General features: G+C 50.3%; 1 protein-coding gene across 6 annotated transcripts in view; it reads left to right on the top strand.

Annotated features, from left to right (window-relative positions):
* Positions 1-20,552, top strand: part of TLE3 (TLE family member 3, transcriptional corepressor) — a 34,846-nt gene extending 14,294 nt beyond the window's left edge. The window contains exons 5-20 of one of the 6 annotated variants that reach the window (XM_063314382.1): positions 434-496; positions 2,339-2,413; positions 8,441-8,642; positions 9,207-9,223; positions 11,138-11,260; positions 11,534-11,584; positions 11,955-12,107; positions 12,849-12,981; positions 13,451-13,626; positions 14,481-14,557; positions 14,930-15,179; positions 16,045-16,292; positions 17,419-17,566; positions 18,237-18,387; positions 18,834-18,910; positions 19,155-20,552. In XM_063314382.1, coding sequence (XP_063170452.1) covers positions 434-496; positions 2,339-2,413; positions 8,441-8,642; positions 9,207-9,223; positions 11,138-11,260; positions 11,534-11,584; positions 11,955-12,107; positions 12,849-12,981; positions 13,451-13,626; positions 14,481-14,557; positions 14,930-15,179; positions 16,045-16,292; positions 17,419-17,566; positions 18,237-18,387; positions 18,834-18,910; positions 19,155-19,262 — 2,052 coding nt within the window. In that variant the 3' untranslated portion in view covers positions 19,263-20,552. Of the gene's footprint in view, positions 1-433; positions 497-2,338; positions 2,414-8,434; positions 8,643-9,206; positions 9,224-11,137; positions 11,261-11,533; positions 11,585-11,954; positions 12,108-12,848; positions 12,982-13,450; positions 13,642-14,480; positions 14,558-14,929; positions 15,180-16,044; positions 16,293-17,418; positions 17,567-18,236; positions 18,388-18,833; positions 18,911-19,154 lie in introns of all 6 variants that reach the window. The other 5 variants (XM_063314379.1, XM_063314381.1, XM_063314378.1 and 2 more) reach the window with 5 other exon arrangements.
* Positions 20,553-24,213: the final 3,661 nt, after the last annotated feature.

Below are 24,213 nucleotides of genomic sequence, written 5' to 3'. Positions count from 1 at the left end.
AACTACAGCGACTTCTACTAATAAAAACAGAACCAACCTTGTTTTTTTAAAAAAGTTTGTATTTCATTTTATTTTATTTTATTTATTGCAGTATTTGTTGGCTGCTTTGAAGGGGAAAATTAAAAACCCAGGTGCAGTGGGAGATGGCCGCAGGGGCTGGACCCGCTGGTGTCTGCTCCTGGGCCTTGTAAGAAGTGTCCAATTTCAAAGATTCCAAATTCTGCAGATGAGTGCGGCTCCATCTCATTCATTGCAGAGGAGGGTTGGGTCACTGAAATCCTTACTAAATTGTGGTGATGAAAGGAAGTTTTTGTTTTACGAGTACTTGCAGAGCCCCTGTAAGGCTGATTCTGAAAGGTTTTTCCTTCCTAAAATGCAGTCGCTGAGTGACAATTAATTCTCTCTCTCTCTCTCCCCCTCCTCACGCTTTTAGACAGAGATTGCTAAAAGACTGAACACAATTCTCGCCCAGATCATGCCTTTTCTGTCACAAGAGGTAAGAAACTCTTTGGTTTGCGGTGAGGAAAGTCCAAGCCAGGCTCTGAGCTGACTGACCAGGTGCTCCACCTGGGACACGCCTGAGGAAGGTGGCAGCAGCCAGGACGGTGGCCAGAATCCCAGGGGCATCCTTTTGCCTTCGCTTGCGGGCCCTGCGGAGCGCCACAGAAGTGGCTCTCCCCTGCTTGTCCTTAAAGCCATCGCTTTTGGTGGCAGATACCACGTGCTCTTTTTCTGCGAGCAGATTCTGTAGTTGGACAGGTCAGTGGGTGAAGATGTCCTTCTGTTTGTCCAGCCTGAATCTCCAGCATTCTCCAGCTGTATGGGGGGTGGGTTGGGGGTGGATAAATAAATAAATAGCGTGGCACCTTTGGGTTGAACTTTATCCTCTTCACTATTGGGTAAAAGGGATAAATTTGCATCATCTTCCTCCACAAGAGGAAAAGTTACAGACTGTCTGTCCTCTCCCTCCCCCAAATAGCTATCATTTGTTAATTCAGAAAACTCCCACTTCCTAGAACTTCCCTTTCGAAGGACGTGGTGTGTCCCTCCCCCCTTCCCTTTTCGGCAGCTTTTCAGATGGGAGGAAGGTTCCTTAGAACAGCATCCAGCGTTCTCAGGGTGTCTGCACTGTAAAACTGGATGAGCCTGTTACAGTCCTACTGGGCTGTTTCCTGTGCCAGGCCAGATGGCTGTCTGGTTTCAATATGCCCCTTAATAGCCTGGCTCTCTTGAATTATGTGTGTGTGGTGCTAAAACCCGGAGAGTCCATCTGCTGTTTACTTACCTGCTGTTCACCACTTCCTTTCTCGTGGCCTTGGCTGCCTCCCTTCCTTTTTGCGCAGGAACAACTTCTTTGCTTAGGCATGTTGGCTGGTGATGTTTATCCTGCCTTTTTCCAGTGTTTGCTGTTGGCCACTGGGCATGGTTGGCTTGAGCCAATTATGGCCTATAATATACTAGTTACTTTTCCTCTTGCCAAGTAGTAGGTCATTTTTTTTCACCTGCTTTGCTTCAGTTCCACCCTGTAAATGCATCCCATAGATACACCGGGGATAATGCACTGGAAGGCAATAGTAGTGGGAGGCGGCCACCCTGACGTTTCCCTATACTGTCCCCTTCCCCAGAGACCCTCCCCCTTGTTTGCACCCCCATGTGCTTGCAGCAGCTGCTTGCTCCAGTTGCACTTTGCGCTCTCTGTGGATGACACCTGAGCAGCCCTTTTGGGTTCTCCCGTCCCCTTATAAGCTAAGTGGGAAACACATTATCAGTGGAAAATGAAAGCCCAAGAAATATGTTTTAGGGTGGAGAAACCAAGACCACTCTAAGCAAATGATTGAGCTGCAAGAGTGGGATGTCGGTGACTGTTGTTCTTCTCATCCCTCACCGCTGGCTTGGCTGCTGGCATGGAGGACAGCTCCCTCTGGCAAGCCATGGGTCCTCCCTCCCTCCCTTTTCAAGGGAATGTCTATGCCAGTTTCTTAATTGTGTGTTAAGGGCCCCGTTTCTTGGCTGAATTAACATCTATGGCAATAGTTTTACTCAGCGACCACATATATTTATTTTGTATTGTTTTGCTTTTTATGCTTGTATGCCGCCCACTTGTTGTGTCACTTGTTGAGATGGGTGGCTACAGAAATCAAATAAATAAGGATCAAGCATGGGATGCCTGAGGATTGTGGCTTGGGCTGTCCAGTGAGCCTCCTTGAGGCGTCCCGACCAAGCTGCAAGAGCTCCCCTACTTTCCCTGGGGCAATAATCACAGCAGCTGAATTGACTGACTTCAAAACCGCAGGTGCACCCTTGGAAGCCTTCCGTCTTTCTTCCTGTCTTTCCACAGCACCAGCAGCAAGTGGCTCAGGCTGTTGAACGGGCCAAGCAGGTGACAATGACAGAGCTGAACGCCATCATCGGGGTATGTGGATTCCCAATCTGCCTCTCACCGTGTGCATGTATTCTTTGTTCCTACTGTGTGCCATAAACAGAGGCAGTCCTGCCTTGCAGGGTTGCTGAAAAGGGCAGGACTCACAGAGGCACCCAGAGGCAGACTGGCATTTTCTCTCGGCCATATGTTGCTGCCGTGGAGAGCCATCTGCCCTGTTGGCTTGGGGGCCGCTGGACTGTGGGCCACCGCTCTATGTGGGACTCCTAGAAAGGGCACGTGGTGGAAGGAAGAGGACAGATTCTTTTTCAGCTGTCCAGTCAAAACGTGGGCAGGGGGGTGGTGTCAGGATGGGAAGCATTAGCCTTGGGCGACTGGCTCTCAGCTCCTGCACAGGCAAGGGGGATGTTGCTTATGCTGCCTTTGTTCCCTGACAGTCAGTCAGCACTTTTCGAAGATCTGCCCTTGACCAGCAGTCATGGGGGTTGATGGAAACACGCCCAGAGCCACGTTCAGTCACTTGCTTGCCTAAAATTAAGTTCACAAGATTGCTCTGGTGAGGAGGCCTCAGCAAGGCTCTTATGATTGCCCTTTGGTTCCATCCTCCTGAGGTTATTGTTCCTTCTCTAACTAAACATGGCCCTGAAACCATCAGCCCTTCTGGTTTTATTGGCCTCTGCCCTGTCTCTGTTTTCCTGTCTTGGTGAGAGTGACTTGAGCTGCCCAGGTTCTCTCAGCCAACTTGGGATTGGTTGACAAAGGAGATGGCTGCTGCCTCTGTAGGGGCTTGGCAAGGCAGAGCTCTGCTGGGGAAGGATGGGCAAACCACAAACCACTTTTCCTGGCCAATGTTTTGATACCATGTATCATTGCCTGAATGCTGGAAAGTTTAGCTTTTGGGGTTCTTGTTTGAAGGGGCGTCAGAGGCTGGGAGTTGAAAAAGTCAAGAAGGCACCCCCTTTTTTTCCTTGGTTCTAATACAAGGGGGAGGAGTAACTGTACTTAACGATTTTTTATTATGTATTGAAGTGGAATGGCTTACAGAAATAATGTGTTTTGGTTTAATATAGAGTAAGAGATTGATTATGGAAATTTTTGTATATCATTGCTGTTAAAAGTCAGAAGCCACATCTTTTTGTAAATTTGAAAATTTTTTCTCTTGTGTTTCTGCACTTTTTTAGTTTTTTTTCTTTCTTTGTAGTTTTTTTGTAGTTTTTATTCTTCTCTTGAAACCTAATAAAATTTACTGTAAAAAAGAAGGTGCCCGCGGGATGGAAGTGGTGTCCTTTTTTATGTGCTTTGCACAGGTGCCCCCCTCCTTCCCCCACAGATGCCCTGCTTGTTTTGTTACTACAATAGTAGCAAATAGCTCATGGAAGACTCTTTGGGTGCTCTGCTGCAGCTTTTTATGTTTAGAAGAGTTTACTTATGGAATCGAAGCTGCATTGCTCCATAGTGACCCCTCCACCCATCTTGCAGGGCTGTCCTCTTTTGTTTATTTTTCCCCAGTGTGAATTGTTGCATACCCCTATGCTCGTATACCTGCAGACAGAGGAATTTGTTGTTACCAAAGGTGGATGCTATCTTTGAAAAAATTCCACTGACAGACTCTGTTGTGCACAAGATTTGGACGTCCCATTAAAGCATAGTTCGTAACTCTGCTGTGGAATATTCTGCTTTTCCAATGGCTTTTGGGAGGTGGGACTTGGCATCTACTGTAGGATGTCTTTCTAATATGTGGCTCAAAGCTTTGCCATCTGTGCAGACAAAGGAATGTGACATAACGACAGTTCTTTGGCTGTACCTGGCTCTGTTGGAAGGCAGGGCTCAGTTCTCTGGCTCTATGCTCTGCTTACTGCACTGGACTCCAAACGAATTCTGTTTGCTGGGAGAAACCATTTCAGAGGACTGTTCTTGCACATGTACCTGTGAATATTTGCCTTTTGCCATTCCTTCCCCCCAAGGAAGCCTTCCTTCATCTCTTGTTATTTTGATGAGACTGTGCTGGGCTCAGACCACTTGGCTTCTGTGCCAGCTTTTCCCCCGCAGGGTGGCTGGAAGGGTGTCCTGCAGTGGCTTCTGAGATGGAGGCAGCGTGGGTACCACTAGATTAGGCCGCCTCTGCCATCCTGTGGACCAGGCCCTGGTGCATGGCTTTCTCCGGAAGGCTTGGCTGGGGGCTGCCTGGCATTGTGGGGCCAGTGCAAGGGACTTCTGCTTTGGGGGTCACCTCCCTGCCCTAAAAGTCAGAGGAACATATTTGAGGCCAATAGGCTCTTTCCCTGACAACATTTGGGTGGCCACATAGCAGGTCGAAGCCCTGAGCAAATATTGGGGAGAATTGCTTCCTGGAGGAGCAGTGCTGCCCTTCCTATCTTGCTGGGGGAGCTTTACAAAAGCAGGATTTATGGGTCTGGTAGATTCATTTTGACCCATAGGGCTTGGGATTGGGTGTCACCGTGGATGGGAAGAAACCAACTTTGGTTGCTTTTGTTTTTGAATTTATCAAGGAAGGAACCAACAATTGTCCTTGGGCCTTACTCGCAGATCCCAGGGAAGGCAGAAGACTCAGATATTTTTTCTGCCTCTCACAAGACTGAATCCATCATTTCTCCAAAGCCTGAAGCAGCGCATTATGTAGACCGCCCACTTTTCCTGTTTTTGTACAACACAGGACTTACTGTTTTTGGTGTTTTGCCAAGTGCTTTTCCCAATCATGTCCAAGCCACTTTTTACAACCCTAAAAACAGCAGCTTGATGGGGTGAGGTGGGGGAATAGTCTCAAGCTGAAATTCCCAGGATGGCACTCCTCCTCTTGCTTGGAGGGTAGGGTTGTTGTTTCTGGTTCCTGACAGTTTGAGAATCAAAACTAGAACCTCCCCTTCCCTGGATCCTTTGATGACGAGGTTTGGTTTCTTTGCTGTCTGCGCAGGAGCACCTGGAAGGAGACCCTGCCTGTGTGCTCTCCTCCCAGGAGCTTCGGTCCAGAGGTCCACCTAGACCCTCTTAAGGCCAGGAGCTGACTTGGAGTTCCAGTGCTCTGCGTTGGAGGCCTCTGCAGGGGACCTTCGAATGCTGCCCTTCTCAAAGGAGAAGCCTGACTCCTTTGAGAAGCATCTTCTGCCTTCTGGTCTTGCAGGGAAGCAGAGAGAAAGCAGAGGGGAGAAGAAGCTCCACAAAGGCTTGTGGCACACTGGATGCTAGTCTAGTGGCTGCCACAAAGTGCTTACATTTTCCCCTGCAGTGAGGCTCTCTTGAAAACTTTCCAAATAGAAAAGGGCCTGTTGCAGGAGCTTGAAATGCAGACGGAGATACAGCACCTCTTGGAACATTTCCTTCTCAGTCAGTGGCATTCTCTTTTGCCTTGGCAGTTGTGGTCAGGGCACCCTTCTCGCACCCCGCGCCCATCCTCCAAGCGCCAGTGAGCACACGCACCCTGGCACTCGAGCCCAGACCTCGCAGGAAAGCCTGATGAAGTGGCGGCGGAGGGACCACCGCAGGCCAGCCTTTCGCAGTAGCCTGCAACTGGGTGCGCTCGCCTGCCCCCTGCCCTGCCTATTTTGCTTCAGGCCTTTGAAACCGAGCCCTGGATTCACTTTATAGCTCTGGAAACGATTAGAAGGCTTGAGTAAATTTGATGCAAGTGGTGAACCATTAAATAGGTTAACAAAGCCATGAAGCAGGATATGCATAATCCAATTAAAACTGCTCCACATCCCAAGATGTTCTTCTGCCAGACTTCTTGCACATTCTTGCAGCCTCTTACATTACTGTTTGCAGTTTTTCTTTGGAGTGAACAACATGTGTGTTTGATTGGTGTTCCTCCCTCCAGTGAGGTTCGTTTTGATTCCAGACAATTGGCTCCATGACCAAAGTACAGCTAGAGATTTGGGGAGGGGAGGCCAGAAAGTTGGAGCTCAGCAAGATGTCCAGCTGTGCAGAGTGATCTTTTGGTACTGATATAACAAGGAACACAACATGGCGGCTGCTGGCCAGGGCTGGGCACGATGTTTGAAGAACAAAGGACTGCAGAGTCCTGCAAGGAGCAGTTGAAGGAGCTGGGAATGTGCAGCCAGGGAAGGGCTGGCCCGAAGGGCTTCTGCTCAGAGGCTGGAGCAGGCCTGTCCGCCCTTCCTTCAGACCACCGGTGCAGTTGAATGACTTGCAGGAGGCAGGCTTTGGGTGGCGAGCGGGGGAAGGGTCTTTGCTCGTGGTACCAGCCGCCTCAGGAGACGGCAGCCGTCCGGCGTGGCGGAGCAGGCCTTGAGTGGCCGGTTGGGTTTGGTCCTGGGCCAGGGGCTTACATTTTCCACCCTGCAAATCCTCCTGGCTTGTCTTTTGGAGCAACCTGGGAGCTGGGTGGGAATGGGAGTGTTTTGTCTCCCAGAGGCCTTGCATGCCATCATCCATGTTATTTTGTCTTGTGTCTGCCAGTGATATTGAACAAAAGCGAACAGTGAGACGCACGCTCTGGTTCCCCCTCCCCCGCCCAGTCCTTTCTGGAAGCAGGAGGTTGCTGCGCAGAGACTGTGCGTATAACAGCGAAGAGGGACTTGGGAGAGCTATAACGGAGACGTGTCTGTCTCGGGCCGCTGTCGTGATCTCACATCTTTAGTCATCCTTTAAAAATATGTAAAGCTGAGCGTGCCGCTGGAAATGGGTGCATAAATACAAGGGGCAAGTCCCACCCTTATTCACTGAAGTAAATTCTCCAATCCCATCCATGCTTCAAAATCCTGGTGCCATGCATGCCCCAGAAAGGCCCCCAAAGTGCCCTACTTCTGCTCCCTGATGCTGAGACTAAGGAAGCAGGGAGGGTGATGGATTGGCCTTCATTGGCTGCCCTCAGGCTCAGGGGCCTCTTGGCTTGTCATCTCCAGGTGAGCTGCAGGGACCCTGAAGAGATCGCTGGCAAGCCCATAGCAGGTTTGCTGCTGCTGCTTGTTCAAGGGGGGGGGGGTGTTCATTCGTGCAGCCCCAGTCGGTCTGCTGGGTCCCTCATGTGCTGCTGAAGTAGCAGAGGCAGCTCGGCTCCCTGCCCCTTTCCTCTCCCAGCTGGAAGGGAACCATCTGCTGGCACCTGGGCATCATGGGCTCTCCTGCTGGGCACCCTGGGCGCTTGGACTAGGTTGACAGAGGAGGTAGGGTGGAGGTCAAAGGTTAGGTCACTTGGGCCTGGCATCACCCCGTCCCCTAATAATCTAAGGCCTGACAACTCCTTTTGATTTAATAGTTTCTTATGACTGTGGCCTTCCCAAGCTGACTTGTAAAACAAAGCAGTAAAATCTATTGTCAAATTGTAAAGGCACTTTAAAAGTTAATCTTATGCCAAAAGCAGGAAGGAGAGAGTTTACACAGTTAAGCTGTATGGATATCACACAGGCCCTTCCTTGACAATGAGTTGAATATAAAGAAGATAGTTAAATTCAGGGCTTGAGCTTGCATTGTGTTTAGTCCTTGCAGGATTCAAGACATGACTTTTTCAGCTGCTCGTCAGCCCAGCAAGATTTTTAAATTCTGTTTTGCGTGTTGTCATTTACATTACGATATGTAATGCCAGTTTGGCCTTCAGATGTTTGGCAAGTAGAGATGCCTGGCCGAAGGTTTCTCTCCAGCCTTTTGCTTGTGCTGTAATGTTCGGCTCTTCTCAGAGGTCTCTCGTTTTCCCAGCTGCTTCTTGGACTCCTAATACTCTCAGGTGGAAACCTAGATTTTCTGTTGAAGTAAGGGACATTTTACTAGGGCTGAAACAAACTTCTATCTAAACTGAAATTGAACATGAGAAGTTCAATGCCCAAACTTCAAATCTGAGAACTTGCTGTTTTCGAAGACAGTTTGGTGAAGCTTTGGGCAGTAGTGTTAATGCTTAACTTAAAGTGACAACTCTTCTAAAGCTCTCTTGACTCAGTTGAGTTCAGCTGTGGCTGCTGCTTTGGTGGCTTTGCAGAAGGGCGTTCTCAGAGTGGGCTGGGCCTCCATTTCCCCCTCCGTGTGAGGGGGCGGTTCTGTGCAGAGTTGGGGGCCTCCTGCTGTGTCTCACCATTGGCTTTTTTGCAGCAGCAGCAGCTCCAGGCCCAGCACCTCTCCCATGCCCCTCACGGGCCCCAGGTACAGCTGCCGCCTCACCCGTCAGGCCTCCCGCCCCCAGGGATCCCACCTGTCACCGGGAGCAGTTCGGGGCTCTTGGCGCTCGGGGCCCTCGGCAGCCAAGCCCACTTGGCGGTGAAAGATGAGAAGCATCAGCATGACCTGGACCATCGAGGTGAGGAAATGCAGGCTGGCTTTCTCCTTGACCTCTCTGGCTGGCAGGCTCCTTCCTTTTGGGTCTCAGAAGGCTCTTGAGTGCTTGGGGAGGGGGCTGAAGGCTGGCCTGTTCTCCCCCCGGGGCTCCTCCCAGACTTGTGGAATTCCAGCCCACCAGCAAAGTGGGCGTTGTGCCTTTCTTTCCCTGCTGTTGCTGAGTAGTGCCCTGAAGGCCTCTGTAGGGAGAAGGGGAGGGGAGCCGGCTTCCCCACCCTTCCCGGGCATGTGCACAGAGGGTTGCGTCGTGGCCTGCCTTCCTCTTGGTGTTCCCATCCGTTATTTTCTGTGGCCCGCCTGGTTTTCCCAGACAGCCATTAGCTGAATAAAGAGAACTTCTGTCTGAGCCTGGATTCCTTTCAGAATAAAAGCCAAAAAGGGCAGTGGGCAGCCGAGCCAGAAACACCATCCTTGCAAGACTGCTGTTCTATTTTACGACACTCTTCTTGTTTCTCCTCCTGTCCCTGCTCCTTTCCTTTCTTGCCTTCCCTTTCCCCCGCTGCGACTTGGGCTCCATTCCGGAAAGACCGTGACTCCAGTGCGGTAAGTCTCCCTTTCACTTTGCCACCTACATTTTTTGGCCTTTAATTGTGTTACTAGATGCCTGTCTTCTGAAGTTCCCCCTCCTTCATCTGGCTAAAATCCCAATTTTTGGGCATTGAACCCTGTTATGCTTCTACAGTATCCATCCCTGGGTAGAGTGCATACCCTTCTCTCTTTCCCTGTTCCATTCGATTGATTTTGAGATTCTTCCCGGGTGCTGAAGTTTTGGGCACAAGGATGGAAGCAGCAGCAGCACCCATAATTAAGAATGCTCCCATTTTGTTCCTCTTTTCTCTTGGGTCACCCTGTCTCTTTGGGGTGACTTAACCCAGGTCATTCCATTGCGTGAAGTGGGAGTTGGAGGGCCAGGCCCGTAACCAACCCCCTGAGCCCCTCTTCCACCTACACCCACGAGTCTCGGTCTGCCATTCAGGGCACTCCCGCTGGCTCGCGAGGCCAGGTAGCCACAGGGGCATTTTTGTCTTGCAAAGGCGGAAAGGGAGCTTCCCTCGGGGGACTCTCGGAGGAGAGGGGTTTGGGTAGCATGGCTGTCGTCCTCTTCTCTTCCCTCTCAGTCCCGTACTTTCGGCTGGATCAAGGGGAAGCGTGTGGCCTGGCCATTGGGTTGTTCATACGTTAGGTTTATCAACTGCCTTTTGTTCAAGAGCTTGAGGCAGCATACAGAACATTACGTCCTAAGAGCGAGTGGCTGGCCTGCCCAAAGTCCCCCACAGGTTTCTGTGGCTGAGTGTGGACTTGAACCTGGGTCTCGCCCCCGTGCCAGTCCAACACATCCCTACCCCGGTTCTCCTGCCCTCTGATGGCATGGAGGTTGAAGACAACCCCGAGTTTTTTCTCTTCTGCCTGGATCCAGGAAGGACGCTTCATTTGAGCCTAATTGTTCTTCATGTTGAAGACCACTGTACGTAAGGCCATATTCTGATTTGTCTTGGCCTCTAGTCTTGGGAGGGGTCCAGTCCCCACTACTGTAAGATTACCCCCACCCCTGAGGGGGGTGATCTTTCTCCTCTCTCCAAGCAAAGGGTATACCTAGAAGAATCTCTCAGCTGTTAAAAGGATATCATCATCTGAATCAAGGAAAGGGGTTGCCTGTCCCAAGCATCTCAAAAAATTCAAAGCCACCAATCCTTCCTTAGGGGCTAGGAAGCCCCCCCCCCCCCTTTGCCTCCTTCCCCCAGTGTTTGGTCAGCAGAGACTGCTTTCAGGGGGCCATTCTCCTAATGCTTTGGATTGATTTCTGTCTCAGTTTAACTTTGGTAGCCACCACTTCCTGCCATGGGTGGGAGACCCTCTGCTCCAGAAACAATTTGTTACACACTGAAGCTCAGCAGAAGGCCATCCATTCCGTGTATTGCCTGAGGTTTCCCCCCAATTCTGCTGTTGCAGTGCAAGTTTGGTGTGCTTTCTCCTGCTTGTAGGTCATAGGTAAAAAACTTGTTTTCTTTCCTCCCCGGGAGCGCAAATATCACGTGAAACTCTTCCCCTAACTCTCTAGAACCACAGTGGTATTTTCAAAAGTCAGTCTTTATGGCTGCTGAATTACTTCTAGTTCTACTGAAAGGGAAGTTTGACGTGTATGTGTGTGTGTGCATACATACACACTTCAGTGCCATCATTTGGCTCCGTTTGCTCACAAAGTAAAACTTAGCACTAGCCCTAAGTTCCACAATTCCCCAAGCACTTTACAGAATAGAGAGGCTTTTGCAAATTTCTAAAAATCTCCTGTGCGAAAATGTTGCACTAGACAGGACAGGCAGTACCCCTGTGCCTCGGGGGGTTCTCTTTCTCTTCTGGCACAGACTTCAGTGATCCTGGTGGGAAAATAGTTTTGGATCTGGGATCTGATTAATCACTGGCGTTTTGCAAGAGTAGCACTTTTCTCTTGCTGGCCAGAACACCTCTGTCTCCCCCTCCGAGAGCCTGCGAGCCAGTGAGAAGCACAGAAGCTCCTCGGACTACACCGGCATCGATCCCAAGAAGCGGAAGGCGGAGGAGAAGGAGAGCCTGAGCCGCTACGTGAGTCTTCAGCTCGTGTCCTGTTTGGCACCAACTGCCAACCATGGTCCGTTGCTGTCTTAAAGGTGGCTCAGAATTCTAGAGAGGCACCAACGGGAAGGGAATCTCCCCAACGTTCCCAGTAGGACTTGGTGGCATTGCATACGGATGGCTGTGGGTCAGCTGCAGCAGATGGATTGAGGGGTGTCTGTGGAACGTGTGGCCAGAGCAGTCGGTGGGATGGTCTGGGGGGGCATGCTTGCTTTCACAGCTCCCAACCGTTTCCTGTTTCAGGATAGTGATGGTGACAAGAGCGATGACCTGGTGGTCGATGTCTCCAATGAGGTAGGCCTGGCTGTGGCCCTCCCTTGCCCCTTGCCCCTTCATCATGTCCTCCAACCCCCAGAAGAGAAGTGGCGGCATCTGCGGAGGGTGTGTGTTGCCAGTGAACTGCAGGGTGGGCAGGGCAGGGCAGGGCATCTACCACCTTGCCTGTTTTTACCCCCACAGACCCTGCAGAGGCTGCTTGAGAGAAGCAGGCTTTCCTGGCTTCCTTCCCTTGTGGTTTCTCTTGAGGACCTTGAGCTTTTCTTGGGTTTTAATGCAGAACCAGGCAGCAGGGTCTGGATGTGGTCTGCACCTTGCCATTCCAGCCTCTCCAGTTTGGGGAAGGGGCTCTGGAGTGCAGCTTGTGAGTGCCTGCTTTTGTTCCCAGGATCCGGCAACACCTCGGGGGAGCCCTGCCCACTCGCCTCCGGAGAACGGGCTGGAAAAAGCCCGTGGGTCGAAAAAGGATGGCCCAAACAGCCCTGCGTCCGTCGCCTCCTCCAGCAGCACTCCTTCCTCCAAGACTAAAGACCTCGGCCACGTAAGTGTCAGCAAGAACGGCACATCCTTTGCGGCGGCTTCACCTTCTGAGTGTGGCAGGTGTGTCTGCTGGCCCTGTGCATACAGAAGCAGCCCTGAAGCTCCATCTACAAGGGAGGTCCAGTGACATGATGGGGGGCTGCTCTTGCCCAACAAACCTTGGGCCCTAAAACTTTCTGTGCCAAGCCAGCTGCATCCTGGTGCTCCTGGTTTTTGTTCCCCAGTCCTTTCCTGCTTTAGAGCCACTGGAGAAAGTGTCAGACACAGAGACCGGCCCCAGGAATTCCAAGGGAAAAGGCTTACTGCTTTGGGTTAACTCTGATGTGCTCAGTTGGTGATTCTTTGGCATGTAAAAGAGCTACAGTGAACCAAAAGTCAAAACAAAGCTCACCTTCTCTGTATTTTCTATAAATTATGCTCATTAGGCACTAGAATGGGAAACTCCAACTCATTTTAAAATAATTTTGGGGAAATTCAGTCTCCATTTATGGTTTGATCAGAGGATGCAGAGAAATTTCTTTTTTCACATGGTGAATCTCAGTGCTGATCTCATTTGCTAAAAATCTTTAGCAAAATCTAAGATGTGTTACAATTTTTGCATCCTGTTAAAAGAAAGTGAATTTTAGAAGTTGATTCTGAGACTGAAACACAACCATTTATGTTGTCCCTAGTTAAAAACAAAACCAAAAGTTAAATGCAACAGGAATTGTCAAACCTTCCCCCAAATCTTGTTTTGAACCAGAACGATAAATCCTCTACCCCTGGTTTAAAATCCAACACTCCTACGCCAAGGAGCGAGGTACCAACGCCTGGGACAAGTTCCACTCCGGGCCTCCGACCTGTGCCAGGCAAGCCACCTGGAATGGATCCATTGGGTGAGTTGTGCTTTGCTTTTGTCTGCGTGCTCCAGAAGCCTGAGAGAGCATGAGAGAGAGAGCGATCTGGATTTTGTGTGCGGTCCATAGAATCACAGACCCTAAGGCAAGAAGGGACCTTGAGATCGTCCAGGCCAGTCCACCGCCCAGTACAGGACCCACTGTTGCAGCATCCCTGACTGACGGCTGTCCAGCCGCTCTTTAAACGCCTCCAGGGAACGAGAGTCCTTCTTCCCTGGCTCATCGGGTCGGTGGCTGAGCAGCTCTTACTGTTAAGAATTTTTTCTTGCACTCCAGCCAAAATTGGCCTCCCTGCAGTTTGGACCTGCAGCTCCTTCTCCTCTCGTCAGGAACATTCTCTGGGGATATTGGATGTGTCGCGGCAGCAGCTTTGTTTCTTTTGCCCCGCATCGTGGTGCAATCTGGCGCCGTTTCTGAGTTGTTCACTTGTTCTTCGATGTCTTTCCAGCATCTGCCTTGAGGACTCCTGTCTCCCTCACGGGCTCCTACGCGGCCCCCTTTGCGATGATGGGGCATCACGAGATGAACGGCTCCCTCGCCAGCCCCGGGGCCTACGCAGGGCTGCACAACATCCCGCCGCAAATGACGGCTGCTGCCGCTGCCGCCTACAGCCGGTCACCAATGGTGAGCTTTGGAGCTGTACGTAGACTTTTAAGCTCCTTTCTGTGTGGCGGGCGGGAGGTGGGATGGAGCAGCACGTGCTCATCTCTGCGGGAAAGGTGCACAGGCGGCGCAAGAACTTTGTGGGGATCTCTGGAGGTGGGGAGGAAACACGCGCTTGAGGGATGTGGAAAACTGCCCGTGTGAAGAAGCTGGTTTTGCTCCCATGGTCCTCCATGCCACCTTCAGCCTCCTTTGAGCTGCCCCTGCACCTGGCAGGGACCTTGGGAGCTTCCAGGCACCCCTTGCTGTCCCAGAAGTGCTGAAGGAGAGTCAGCAGGGCTGCTTTTCTGCCTCCTGGGAAGCAGACCGAGGGCTCCAGAAGGGACTGGTGGCCCTGGCGTACTTCCAGGGCCAGAGCAGCTTGAGGAGGGGGTCTTGCCAGGCCCATGTCAGGGTGTCCTGGGCCACTGGGTCTGAGCTGCTGCCAGCCTCTCTGTCCAAGGGAAATGTGGTTTTAGGGCCAAAGGATCTGGGTGAAAGCATCCTTTGTGGACGTCCAGATGTTCCACAGTCAGAATGGCCTCAGGCAGGCAGCCTACCTGGGAGTTGGCTTCTGTGCAATGTGTTCTCCAGGTGGCATCTTAGGAGCCTTTGAGCTGGGGGCCCCCGCTCCAGATCTCCTTTGTTGGGGTTGTTCTTCTGTGCCCTCTTGCCTCCATGGCCTGTGATCGGTTGGGCTGAAATGCCAGGGGGTTGAGGGGAAGAGCTTGGTTCCCCTAGAGTTGGAAATTGGGGTCATCTCCAAATCCTTTCCTGGAGGTGGGATCAGGAATTCTATCCTTTTATTGGGTGCCTTTTAAAAACCTCGTTTCTAGGTTGGATTTGACACCCATCCACCAATGAGGGCTCCCGTCCTGCCCTCCAGCCTGGCATCCATTCCTGGTGGCAAGCCGTAAGTTCTCTAAGTATTTTGAACCTTTTTAGTCTTAAATCCTGTTCTGTACAAAGACAGCTACTTAATAAAGATGGGCGGCTTAGGAGGTCTGCTTGGCCTCCAAAACGTGGCAAGTGCCGCAAAGATAGCTCGTAGCTGAGAATTACCTGTAGGCCTTTCCCAAACCAGAGTCGTGGAGCCTGAGGGTGGAGCACAAGTACAGCAAAGCAGGTCTCTGATGTCGGGAAGGCGAAGTGTTCAGGTTAAGTCAGTCTCTGAAAAAGCTTTGGCTGAGCCAGAGGTTTGCTAGGCACTGGAAGGCTTTGCCTGGGTCACGAGGGCTGCTTGGGTCCTTGTCCTCTCTCAGCACCTGCCCTGTCCTCTCCCCAGAGCTTACTCGTTCCACGTGAGTGCGGATGGACAGATGCAGCCAGTCCCATTTCCTCATGATGCCCTTGCTGGCCCTGGCATCCCGCGCCACGCCCGCCAGATCAACACCTTGAGCCATGGCGAAGTGGTGTGTGCTGTGACCATCAGCAACCCAACCAGGCATGTGTACACTGGGGGAAAGGGCTGCGTGAAGATTTGGGATATCAGCCAGCCGGGCAGCAAGAGCCCCATCTCCCAGCTAGATTGCTTGGTAAGCAGCAGGGCTGGCAGTTGCCTGAACCCTGATCAGAAAATCAGAGAATGTTGTGCATCGAGGCCTGTTGGGTAAAGCCAGGTGTGGATTATTGTCTGCGGAGCTGTCATGGCCCCAGGCCAGGGTGTCTGTCTGTGGGACTGCCCACCTCCAATTGCTTCTGCTTGTCCCAAGAGTTCAGTGGTGTAGGCATGCACTGGTCCCTTCTTTTAAACTGTGACACCCTACGGGAAAAGAAGGATGCCTCCTCTGTCATGGCACTTGCCCTGCGGAACAACGTGCCACCCCCCTCTGCCGAGATTCGGATGCCCTGACTTTGCTGGCCTTCCTGAAGGTGCTAAAGACAAGGCTCTTCCTTTGAGCTGCTGGGTGAGCCCATCTTGGAGGGATGATTCCAAGTTTTGGGGACTCCTTTATGCACTGTGTTTATTGGTATATTATCGTTTTCATTGTACTGGTTGTTAGCTGCCCAGGGATGTGTGTGGCTGGGCAGCCCTATGGAAGAAGGTCCTTCACTAGCTGTGCCTATTGCAGCAAGATTGGGCAAGGTGTCCTTTTGGGGGTGTGGGAGAACATCAGCCTCTGAGGGCCACAAAAGATGTAACTGGAGACACAATGAGATCACCAAATTGGGCAAGCCAATGTCATTGCCCTCTTTAAGAGGGAGTGAGGTGGTGGTGTTTTTTAATCCAAATTTGGCACCCTAAGCCTTGCAGATATTTAATACTTGTCTTCCTTTTTTTTCCACCAAGAGGAGTTATCCTAACATAACTGAAACAGGTGGAGCTTCAGGCCTTTGTAGGAGGTCATGGCACAGTGTTTGTTATTTTGTGTGGTTCACTCCAGATGTTCCTCCCTCCAGAACAGGGATAACTACATCCGTTCCTGCAAACTCCTCCCAGACGGGCGCACGCTTATTGTTGGGGGAGAGGCCAGCACCCTCACCATCTGGGACCTGGCCTCCCCTACCCCCAGAATCAAGGCAGAACTGACCTCCTCTGCTCCTGCCTGCTACGCCTTGGCCATCAGCCCAGATGCCAAAGTGTGCTTCTCCTGCTGCAGTGATGGGAACATTGCCGTCTGGGACCTCCACAACCAAACATTAGTCAGGTGAGCTTCCCCAAAACCTGGGTGACTATTGTCATGATGGGGTTTGCAGGTTGCCTCCCTGTTTTTTTGTTTAGAAGAAGCTTGTGGGTGGTTTAGAAGGAGGCTTCTCACCACCTGGCAAAGAAAAGTTTGTGTCCACCAGGAAACAAGGTGTGAGAAGCCAAATAGCCATTTTGGCTGTTTGTTCAGGTCCTTCCCTGCTTGTCCAGACTGAGAGCACAAGTTGTCATCCCCAGGACTAATTAGCTGCATTGCTTGGCTCTTTAATTTTCCAGCCAGGTACCTGAGAGTTCCTTCAGTAAGTCCGCCAAATGTTTCTCCTCCCCAATGTTCTTGCAAGGGAACAAATTTGGGCTCCTGAATCCCCAGCTTCTGCTCGAGGTGGTTAAGAAGACCTTTGTCCAGTTTCACCCGGTGTGCTGATTGTGCCCTTATCTGGACTGGGGTTCCTTTCTCATAGCCAGTCATGCCTTAATCTCCTCCTGTATGGACTGTTGAACTGTGATCTCATGGGGCTGCCCTTGAAGACCACTCAGAAGCTGCAGCTGGTCCAGAATGCAGCCCCATGGGCAGTTATGAGCAGTTAAGATGCGTGAGCTGCACTGGTTACCATTGAGCTTCTGGGTACAATTCAAGGTGCTGGTTGTCACATATTAAGCCTTAGGGTCTGGTTATTTGAGGGACAGCCTTTCTCCCATTCTTTCTGCCCACCTTATAAGATTGACAGAGTGGGCATGCTCAGGGTCCCATCCTTAAAACAGTGTCATCTGATGGGTCCCAGGAAGCATGCCTCCTCAGTCATGGCACTTCCTATCTGGAGTGGCATCCCCTCAGAAGTCTGTGTGGCCTGACCTTGTGCTTTAGGTGAAAGCCCAGCTTTGCCCCAGGCCCTGGGATGAAGAACGCTCTTCTCTGGTCATCTTGTATTGTGAGACCTTGTTATTTGGGGTTTTTTATTAGTTTAACTGACTGCCATCTTATTGGGGGTGTTATTGGGGTTTTATTGTAAACTGGCCAGAATGGATTGAATTGGGTGGCTCTGTAAATTTGATAGAATAAATAACTATAAGAAAGGATCCAGGTAGGAGGTGGCAAAATGCCTCCTTCATCTCGGTGCTCTTCCCAGGCAATTCCAAGGTCACACGGACGGTGCCAGCTGCATTGACATCTCCCACGATGGCACCAAGCTCTGGACAGGTGGCCTAGACAACACAGTGCGCTCCTGGGACCTTCGGGAGGGCAGGCAGCTGCAGCAACACGACTTCACCTCCCAGGTGAGCCTTGGCCTTGACCCAGACGCCCAGCCTTGCTCTGTCTCCAGCTTAGTTCCCTCCAGGGAGGAAGAGGAAAAGGAACCAACCAAGATTTGAAAGATTACAAGCAACTGGCGCCTGCTGTGGCAGAAGGCCTCTCTCTTCTCAGTTCTTTGGGGCACAGCTTCGGGGTCCAAATGGTTTCTGAAGCACCAGTGCATGATTCTGGCAGTGCAGGGAGTTCTCAAAGAGCTTCCCCAAAAGCATCCATGTTTGGGGAGGGGACAGGAGGGAACCTTGCTAGGACCAGGAGGAGGCTGTTGGAGGGAGCGGGTTAATTGTCTCTCACCAGGGAATGTTTCAGCCACAGAAGTTGCTCCTGGAATCTCACCCTGACTGGGGTTCAAATTCATGAAACCCGAAATGGGCTCCTGTTTTCAAGGCAAAGCAAGTCTGAAATATAAGGAATAACTTGATGCTGAAAAGGGGGAAGGGGTGAATGCCTTTGTGTCCTGGGGACATTTCCTCTTGCAGAATAAGCAGGACCAACCTCCCCTGTGCCTCTGGAGGAAAACTCCTCCTCGCCTTTGGTGCGGTTACTTTCAGCCTTGGGTCTTGTGGGAGCTTGGACTGAGCAAGGAGTGTCTCCTGGAGAGGCGCCCCTGCACAGCTGCTCCATCCTTCTCTGCAGATCTTCTCACTCGGATACTGCCCAACCGGTGAGTGGCTCGCGGTGGGGCTGGAGAGCAGCAATGTGGAAGTGCTGCATCACACCAAGCCTGACAAATACCAGCTCCACCTCCATGAGAGCTGTGTCCTCTCCCTGAAGTTTGCCTGTTGCGGTGAGTGCCTCCCAAGGTGAGGCTGCAATCCAGGGGCAGGAACTGGGCCTCACGGGTTGGGAGTCCCAGGGCGGAGGAGCAGGCCACCCGAGACTCGTGGGGGGCTAACAGCACTGGCTGGAGCAACCAGGCATCTCCTGAAGCTGGGCGAGGCCTGTGCTAGCAGCTAAGCTTCGGCAATGGGCTCTTTGCCCCCGTGGCAATGGGGGGAGGCGGGCGCCCAGTACATGTCCTGCCCATTGTGAGAAAAGCCCTGGATGAGAATGGGAGCAGGAAGCCCCTGTCCAGCACAGGTGCCCAGCGTCTGCCACAGGGAAGAGGCCAGGTCATGTGTAGGACTGGCTTTCGGGTAGGGAGATAGAAAAGTTCTTCGGATTAATGGTGCTGTCACAATTCAGGCCTTGTATTCTACTCAGGGAAGCTAATGCCCTGGTTTGTGTCTGTAGGAAAGTGGTTTGTGAGCACTGGTAAAGATAACCTTCTCAATGCCTGGAGGACTCCGTACGGAGCCAGCATCTTCCAGGTGAGGCCTTCCCCAGGTGGGGAGGGAGCAGGCTTGGCTCCTCTGCATCTTGAGCAGCCTGCAGCTTGCACCGGGCTCTGTGCAAAAGAATGCTCCCTGCATGTTTGTTCTCAGGGTTCTTGCTGTCTGCACATCAGTGCAGAAGGATGTGCATGCAAGCACCAGCAAGACACCTGCTGATACTGCTGACTGATCCTGTTAAAAATAAAAGGGATTGTTTCTTCTTCTTATTTTCCCCATCAAGTCAAAAGAATCTTCCTCCGTTTTAAGCTGCGATATTTCGGCAGATGACAAATACATTGTCACAGGTTCGGGTGACAAGAAGGCCACAGTTTATGAAGTGATCTACTGAGCTGCTGTGACTTGGCCAGGAACTCTGGCAGAAGAGCATGATATGGAGAGCAGCCGAAGGTTCTCTTGATGCCCTCTGGAAGGTTTTTGTGACCTGGGTGGATCTTCTGTGATGACCTTGGAATAACTCTGGAAGGGACTTTGATGCTCAGGCCAGCTGATCGATGGCAGTGCATTGTCCTTGCTGGATTGCTTTTTCTCTTGGTTCTTGGTTTGCACACCTGTGATCAGGAGGCAGCTAACATCCTGGATTTGCATTCAGGAGGGGCCCGTGGTTCTCATTTCCCCATCAGACTTGGTAGGAACTGTAGATAACAGAGGAGCTTCATGCTGAGGCTTCCTTGGTCTGCTGTGCCAGCAGTGTGTCCTCCTCCTCCTCCTTTTTCTACTGCTGCTGCTGCTGCTTTGGTCTGCTCTCACTGTGTACTGCTTCAGTTTTGCTTCTATTCTGGTGGTAGCTACCATAATCCCCTCTGCCCCCACTTGAAAATATGCTTGGAGATGTTCTACCAACCTTGTCCCCAGCCTGAGCAAAGGTGTCCTCCTTGAAATGGGTTTTTTTTTGTTGGATGCATGAACCAGTTCCTCTGGCATTGAGACTTCTCTGGGCTGGGCTTTAGCTTCTGGTTGGATCCTCATCTCCTGATTCTGGTGGCAGCGGAAAAGCCGCAGTCTTCTGTGGCCATCTTTAAAGCACTTGCCAGCTGGGGCAACAGGATGCCTCGCCTCCCAAGTGGGCTCTTGCCCATCGCAGCCTTCGGACCTGGACACCAAGTGGGAGGGTGTTCAAGAAAGCAACATTTAAACTAATAATGCTCAGGGAGCCAAGAAAAAGATAATAGCAACTTGTGGTGGGATTTTTTTTACTCCATTGAAAGTAAAGTAATAGACGGCAATGTTTAAATACAAGTTGTTGTTTTTTAAGTTTACTAACAAACATGGTTTCTGTATGGGGTGGTTGACAGTGGGATTTCTGTGGCTTTTGGCAATCTATGTTTCAGCCTGTTGGCTTGAGCAAAGTTGTGTGTGGGGAAGGGAGTGGGGAGGGAGACCCATCTACTGGCATTTTTGTACTAAAGGAGTAAATAAAATTTAAACTCGGGAAATCTACATATTTATGTAGCAGAAGATCTTGCCCTGTAATGTAGCATATGGAAAAGAATTTTTATACCACATTTTATGGATTATTTTTTAATTTTTGATTTTGATCTGGTTTTTAAAAAGGTAACTATGGCTCAATGGTGAAAAAACTACCTGTTTCTATTAAAGGCCATGCTGGTACATAAAGGAAGATGGAGTGGAGGGCTTCTTTGTCTGACTGGGCTGCACTGGACTCCAGTGGGACCTGAAATAGAGTGGAAAAACAGGCTCCTTAGCTAGGGATGATGCAGACCACAGTGGGGCATGCTTTTTGTTTAAAGAGCAGCGGTATAATCAGGTGCCCTGGGAGCATGGTCAGCATAGCACTAAAATGGATTTTGTGAGCAATTGGTGGAAGCAAGCAATGGTTTCCTTTTGTGGGGATTTCCAAGCTCTGTGGCAGCTTCTCCCCACTAGCTTTGGATTGGAAGAGGCGACTCCTGAAGAAGCGAAGGGACCCAGGGATCTGTCTCCCCCTATCCGGACTCTGCCGTCTTGGTCTCTATGGAATTCCACCCCCAAGCAGGACTAAGACTATTTATGGGGGGTGTTGAAGGGAGTGTCTGCCTCCACATTCAGGCTTTGCTTTCCCAGTGGGGAGGATCTTCTGGAAAGTACAGAGAATTTTCCTCTTGCTCAGCGGTCATACGTTTTGGGAACCCAAGTACGGGGATTGCCCCAACCCCAACTGTGAGGGTTTCTGTTCTGTTTTCAAGAGGGCCTGTCATTATCCTGCAAAGTAGATTTTTCTTTCCATTGAAAAGAACGGGCAGGCCAAAAGAGCTCGTGCTCATGCTAGTTCACGTGTAGCAGTGGGTTGGGCCATGGATGTGACATGTGCATTTCTCCATGTGGACCAAGATGAACAGTGTAGTTATGGGTCAGCTACCCCCCATCCCCCCAAAGGGAGGGGAGAATTGGTACAAGTCACGCTTCTGCTTTGTGCTGGTCTGCATTTTTATGTTAATTTAACTTTGCAGATGGTCAAATTTCCAGTATCCTGGGTACAAGGTAGATAATCACTTATCTACCTTGCAATAGCCTCCCAAAATTACCTGCTTTCTAGCAGAAATTCTTTCTTAACCTCGTAATCTAGGAATGTTCATAATCCAAAAATGCACTATTTTCCCCATTGTTTGTAGACTAAGCCTGCATTGCCTTACTGTTGTGGTGCAAGCAATCCTTTGCTGATCAAGAAGAGTTTGGGAATGGGGTGGCTGGGAAGAGGAATTTGTCAGCCCACAATTACATTATATATTCACGGTTTTTATATTACTTACTGAGTCCAAATTGTGAGCTGCTGTGGGTTCCTGCTTGGAACCCTTCCTGCCCTTGTTCTGTTTACTGGGAGTGGGGAGGAGACAAGGATCCTTGGAGAAAGGCAGTGGTGTGGAGCATGCTATGCGAGAACAGGATTCCTGCTGCCTCCATGTTCCATGGCTATATGCCCCATTGGAGCACATGGCCAGGAAGCACATTGTGCACGTGTGATAGGAATGTAGGTCTACAGTTTTGCCTGAATTCAGGCTGTCTTAGGACAAGTTTCACTTGTTGAGATAGGCGGCTATGAAAATCAAACAAATAAATAATAAAGTTTCCACCAACTCCTGGCATTTCTCTCTCCCTCAACGCCCCATCCTTTTCTAAGCAAATCTGCACAGATGATGTGACAAATAGGTTTTATGCTCTAGGCAATAAGACCCCAGCCATTTGGTCCAAATTGCAAAAAAAATTCTGGCTAAAAGCAAAGGAGAGCTTTCCAATGGCATGAGAAATGGATGGATTCTCCTCCAGGGAGGTTGGATAGCTAAGCTGCTGGAGTTGCTGCAGCAGCAGAGAAGTTGGTGAGAGTGTTCTTGTGTTGACTTTTGAAGTCCCTCTGATTTCACTGAGGTTTATTCTCAAGTATGCAGAAAATTTCAGAGTCACTGACACCTAATACTTCTGTGGACATGGATAGGACTGGAGCTCAGTTCTGCTGTTTTCCTACTTTGCTCTGTTCCAGCAATACAGTATGTAAAATGTACACGCCTCACATTCTATGGGGCATCTCTAGCAGCCCCATTGAGGCAGCCCTTTGTGCCCTGTAGACTTGAGTTCTTGCTCTTTCTGCCTAGTGGAGACAATTGGGTGGTTCAGCCAGTTTTGCATAACCTGGTATGGTGATACAATTTCCTGTTGATACTGAGGCATTCATCAAATCTTTGTAAATGATTGGTAAAACTCCACCTGTACTTCCTGATATTTTCAAAAGTCAGGTAAGATCTGACATGCCGTCTGAAGTAACCTAACTAGGACTTAGCTTTGTTAGTCCAGTGATAGCTTTGGAGTTGGTGGGGTGCCCTGCAAGGACGTGCAAGGGCTTCCTGGGGTGTCTCTGCCCTCCTCCCCATCCCCCATGACTACTGTTGGCAGGCACTTTGCTGCTGAAAGAACATCCCCGCTCCCCCCCCCCAAATAAAAAACATTCACCCTCTTTCAGATCTAGTGGTTATCCCCTCTGTTTTTCAAGCCTATAGCAGAGTATAAAGAGTTGTTAAACAATAACTGCTGATTTTATGTACAGAAATACAGGGGTTGGGTGGGAATGAAACAAGATTGAATGAAATTGTGGAGATGATAGCTCCATCTCTGTTAGCTTGTTGCTGAATGTTGAATTGCTCCTGAAATTGTAGACCTTTGGGAATTAACAGCACATGCCTCTTGTCCTGGGGCTTTGCCAGTGATCTATGATGCCTGGCAGTTGGGGAAAACTACAGGAACCACAGTCTGAACTTCCGGTTAAATCTCCTGCAGAGTTAAGGACCCATTTAAGTTATGCTTTGAGTGAAATGGAGCATAGGTTGCTGAGACCAGGAGAAATTGGCCTCATTTGAAACTTCAGAGGCTCTTGACAAGATGGCTGAGTATCTCCATTTCTTGTGGCTCTGCATAGAATTAGCATCTTCCTTTTATGACAGAGAGAAGCTTTGTAGAGTTGTGGAATTGGAAAGGGCCCTCAAGCCGAATCACTTGCCAGCTCAGGGCTAAGGAGAAATGTGGCCCTTAGTTCAGGCAAGAGTGCCCACCTCTGCTCTGGAGGTGCATCTGCTGTGGCTGCTCAGCCTTTCTCAAAAGGTATTGACCAGCCAGAAACAGCTGCTCTGAAGTCTTCTGCATCTGTTTGAGCAGTTTTACTTTTGGAAAATTCGGGTTGACCATAATTTTTCATTGTGTCTCATGTTCTTAAACATACTTGAGTGGGAAGAGTCAGTGCCAAATAGAGTGGGACGGAGCAAATGGTATTTGGCTTGCTAGTTGGTGTGGAAGGGGGTCTGCAAGGCCGCCCAAATCCAGCTCACTAGAGTCTGCCTGGGACTGCAGAGTTTGATGGGCCACCACCCATGGCAGTGAGCTGCACTATTTCTGATTTCAAAGTTTGATAATTCTCATATCAAGTGAAACAAGTTGACATTTGGCAGACAATGATTTGATAATCATTGTCAAGATCCAGGAACAAAAAGGCTAGCATGATTTAGACTTGAAAAGATGTGCCATTTGTGGTTCATAGCTAATATTAATTAATAACGGTTAATAGTTAATAACTGCTGCTCTTAGATTACTGCAAATGGCCATATTCCTCCAAATTTCAGAGGGAGTGGATCCAGCATCCCTGGTGTTCTTGTAAATGGGAAACGGTTTGGAAGAAGTTGTCCAAATGGTGGCTGTTTCTGTAGCCAGGGTGACTGCAGTCTTTCAGCTCTAGCTGCTGCTGGTATTTGGTGAGGTCTTGTTCCATTGTCTTGCCTAAGAGTGGCCATTAGAGTCCTCTT

The sequence above is a fragment of the Candoia aspera genome, chromosome 13 (genome assembly GCF_035149785.1).
Source record: "Candoia aspera isolate rCanAsp1 chromosome 13, rCanAsp1.hap2, whole genome shotgun sequence".
Lineage (NCBI taxonomy): Eukaryota > Metazoa > Chordata > Lepidosauria > Squamata > Boidae > Candoia > Candoia aspera.
This window is presented reverse-complemented; position numbering and strand designations above follow the sequence as displayed.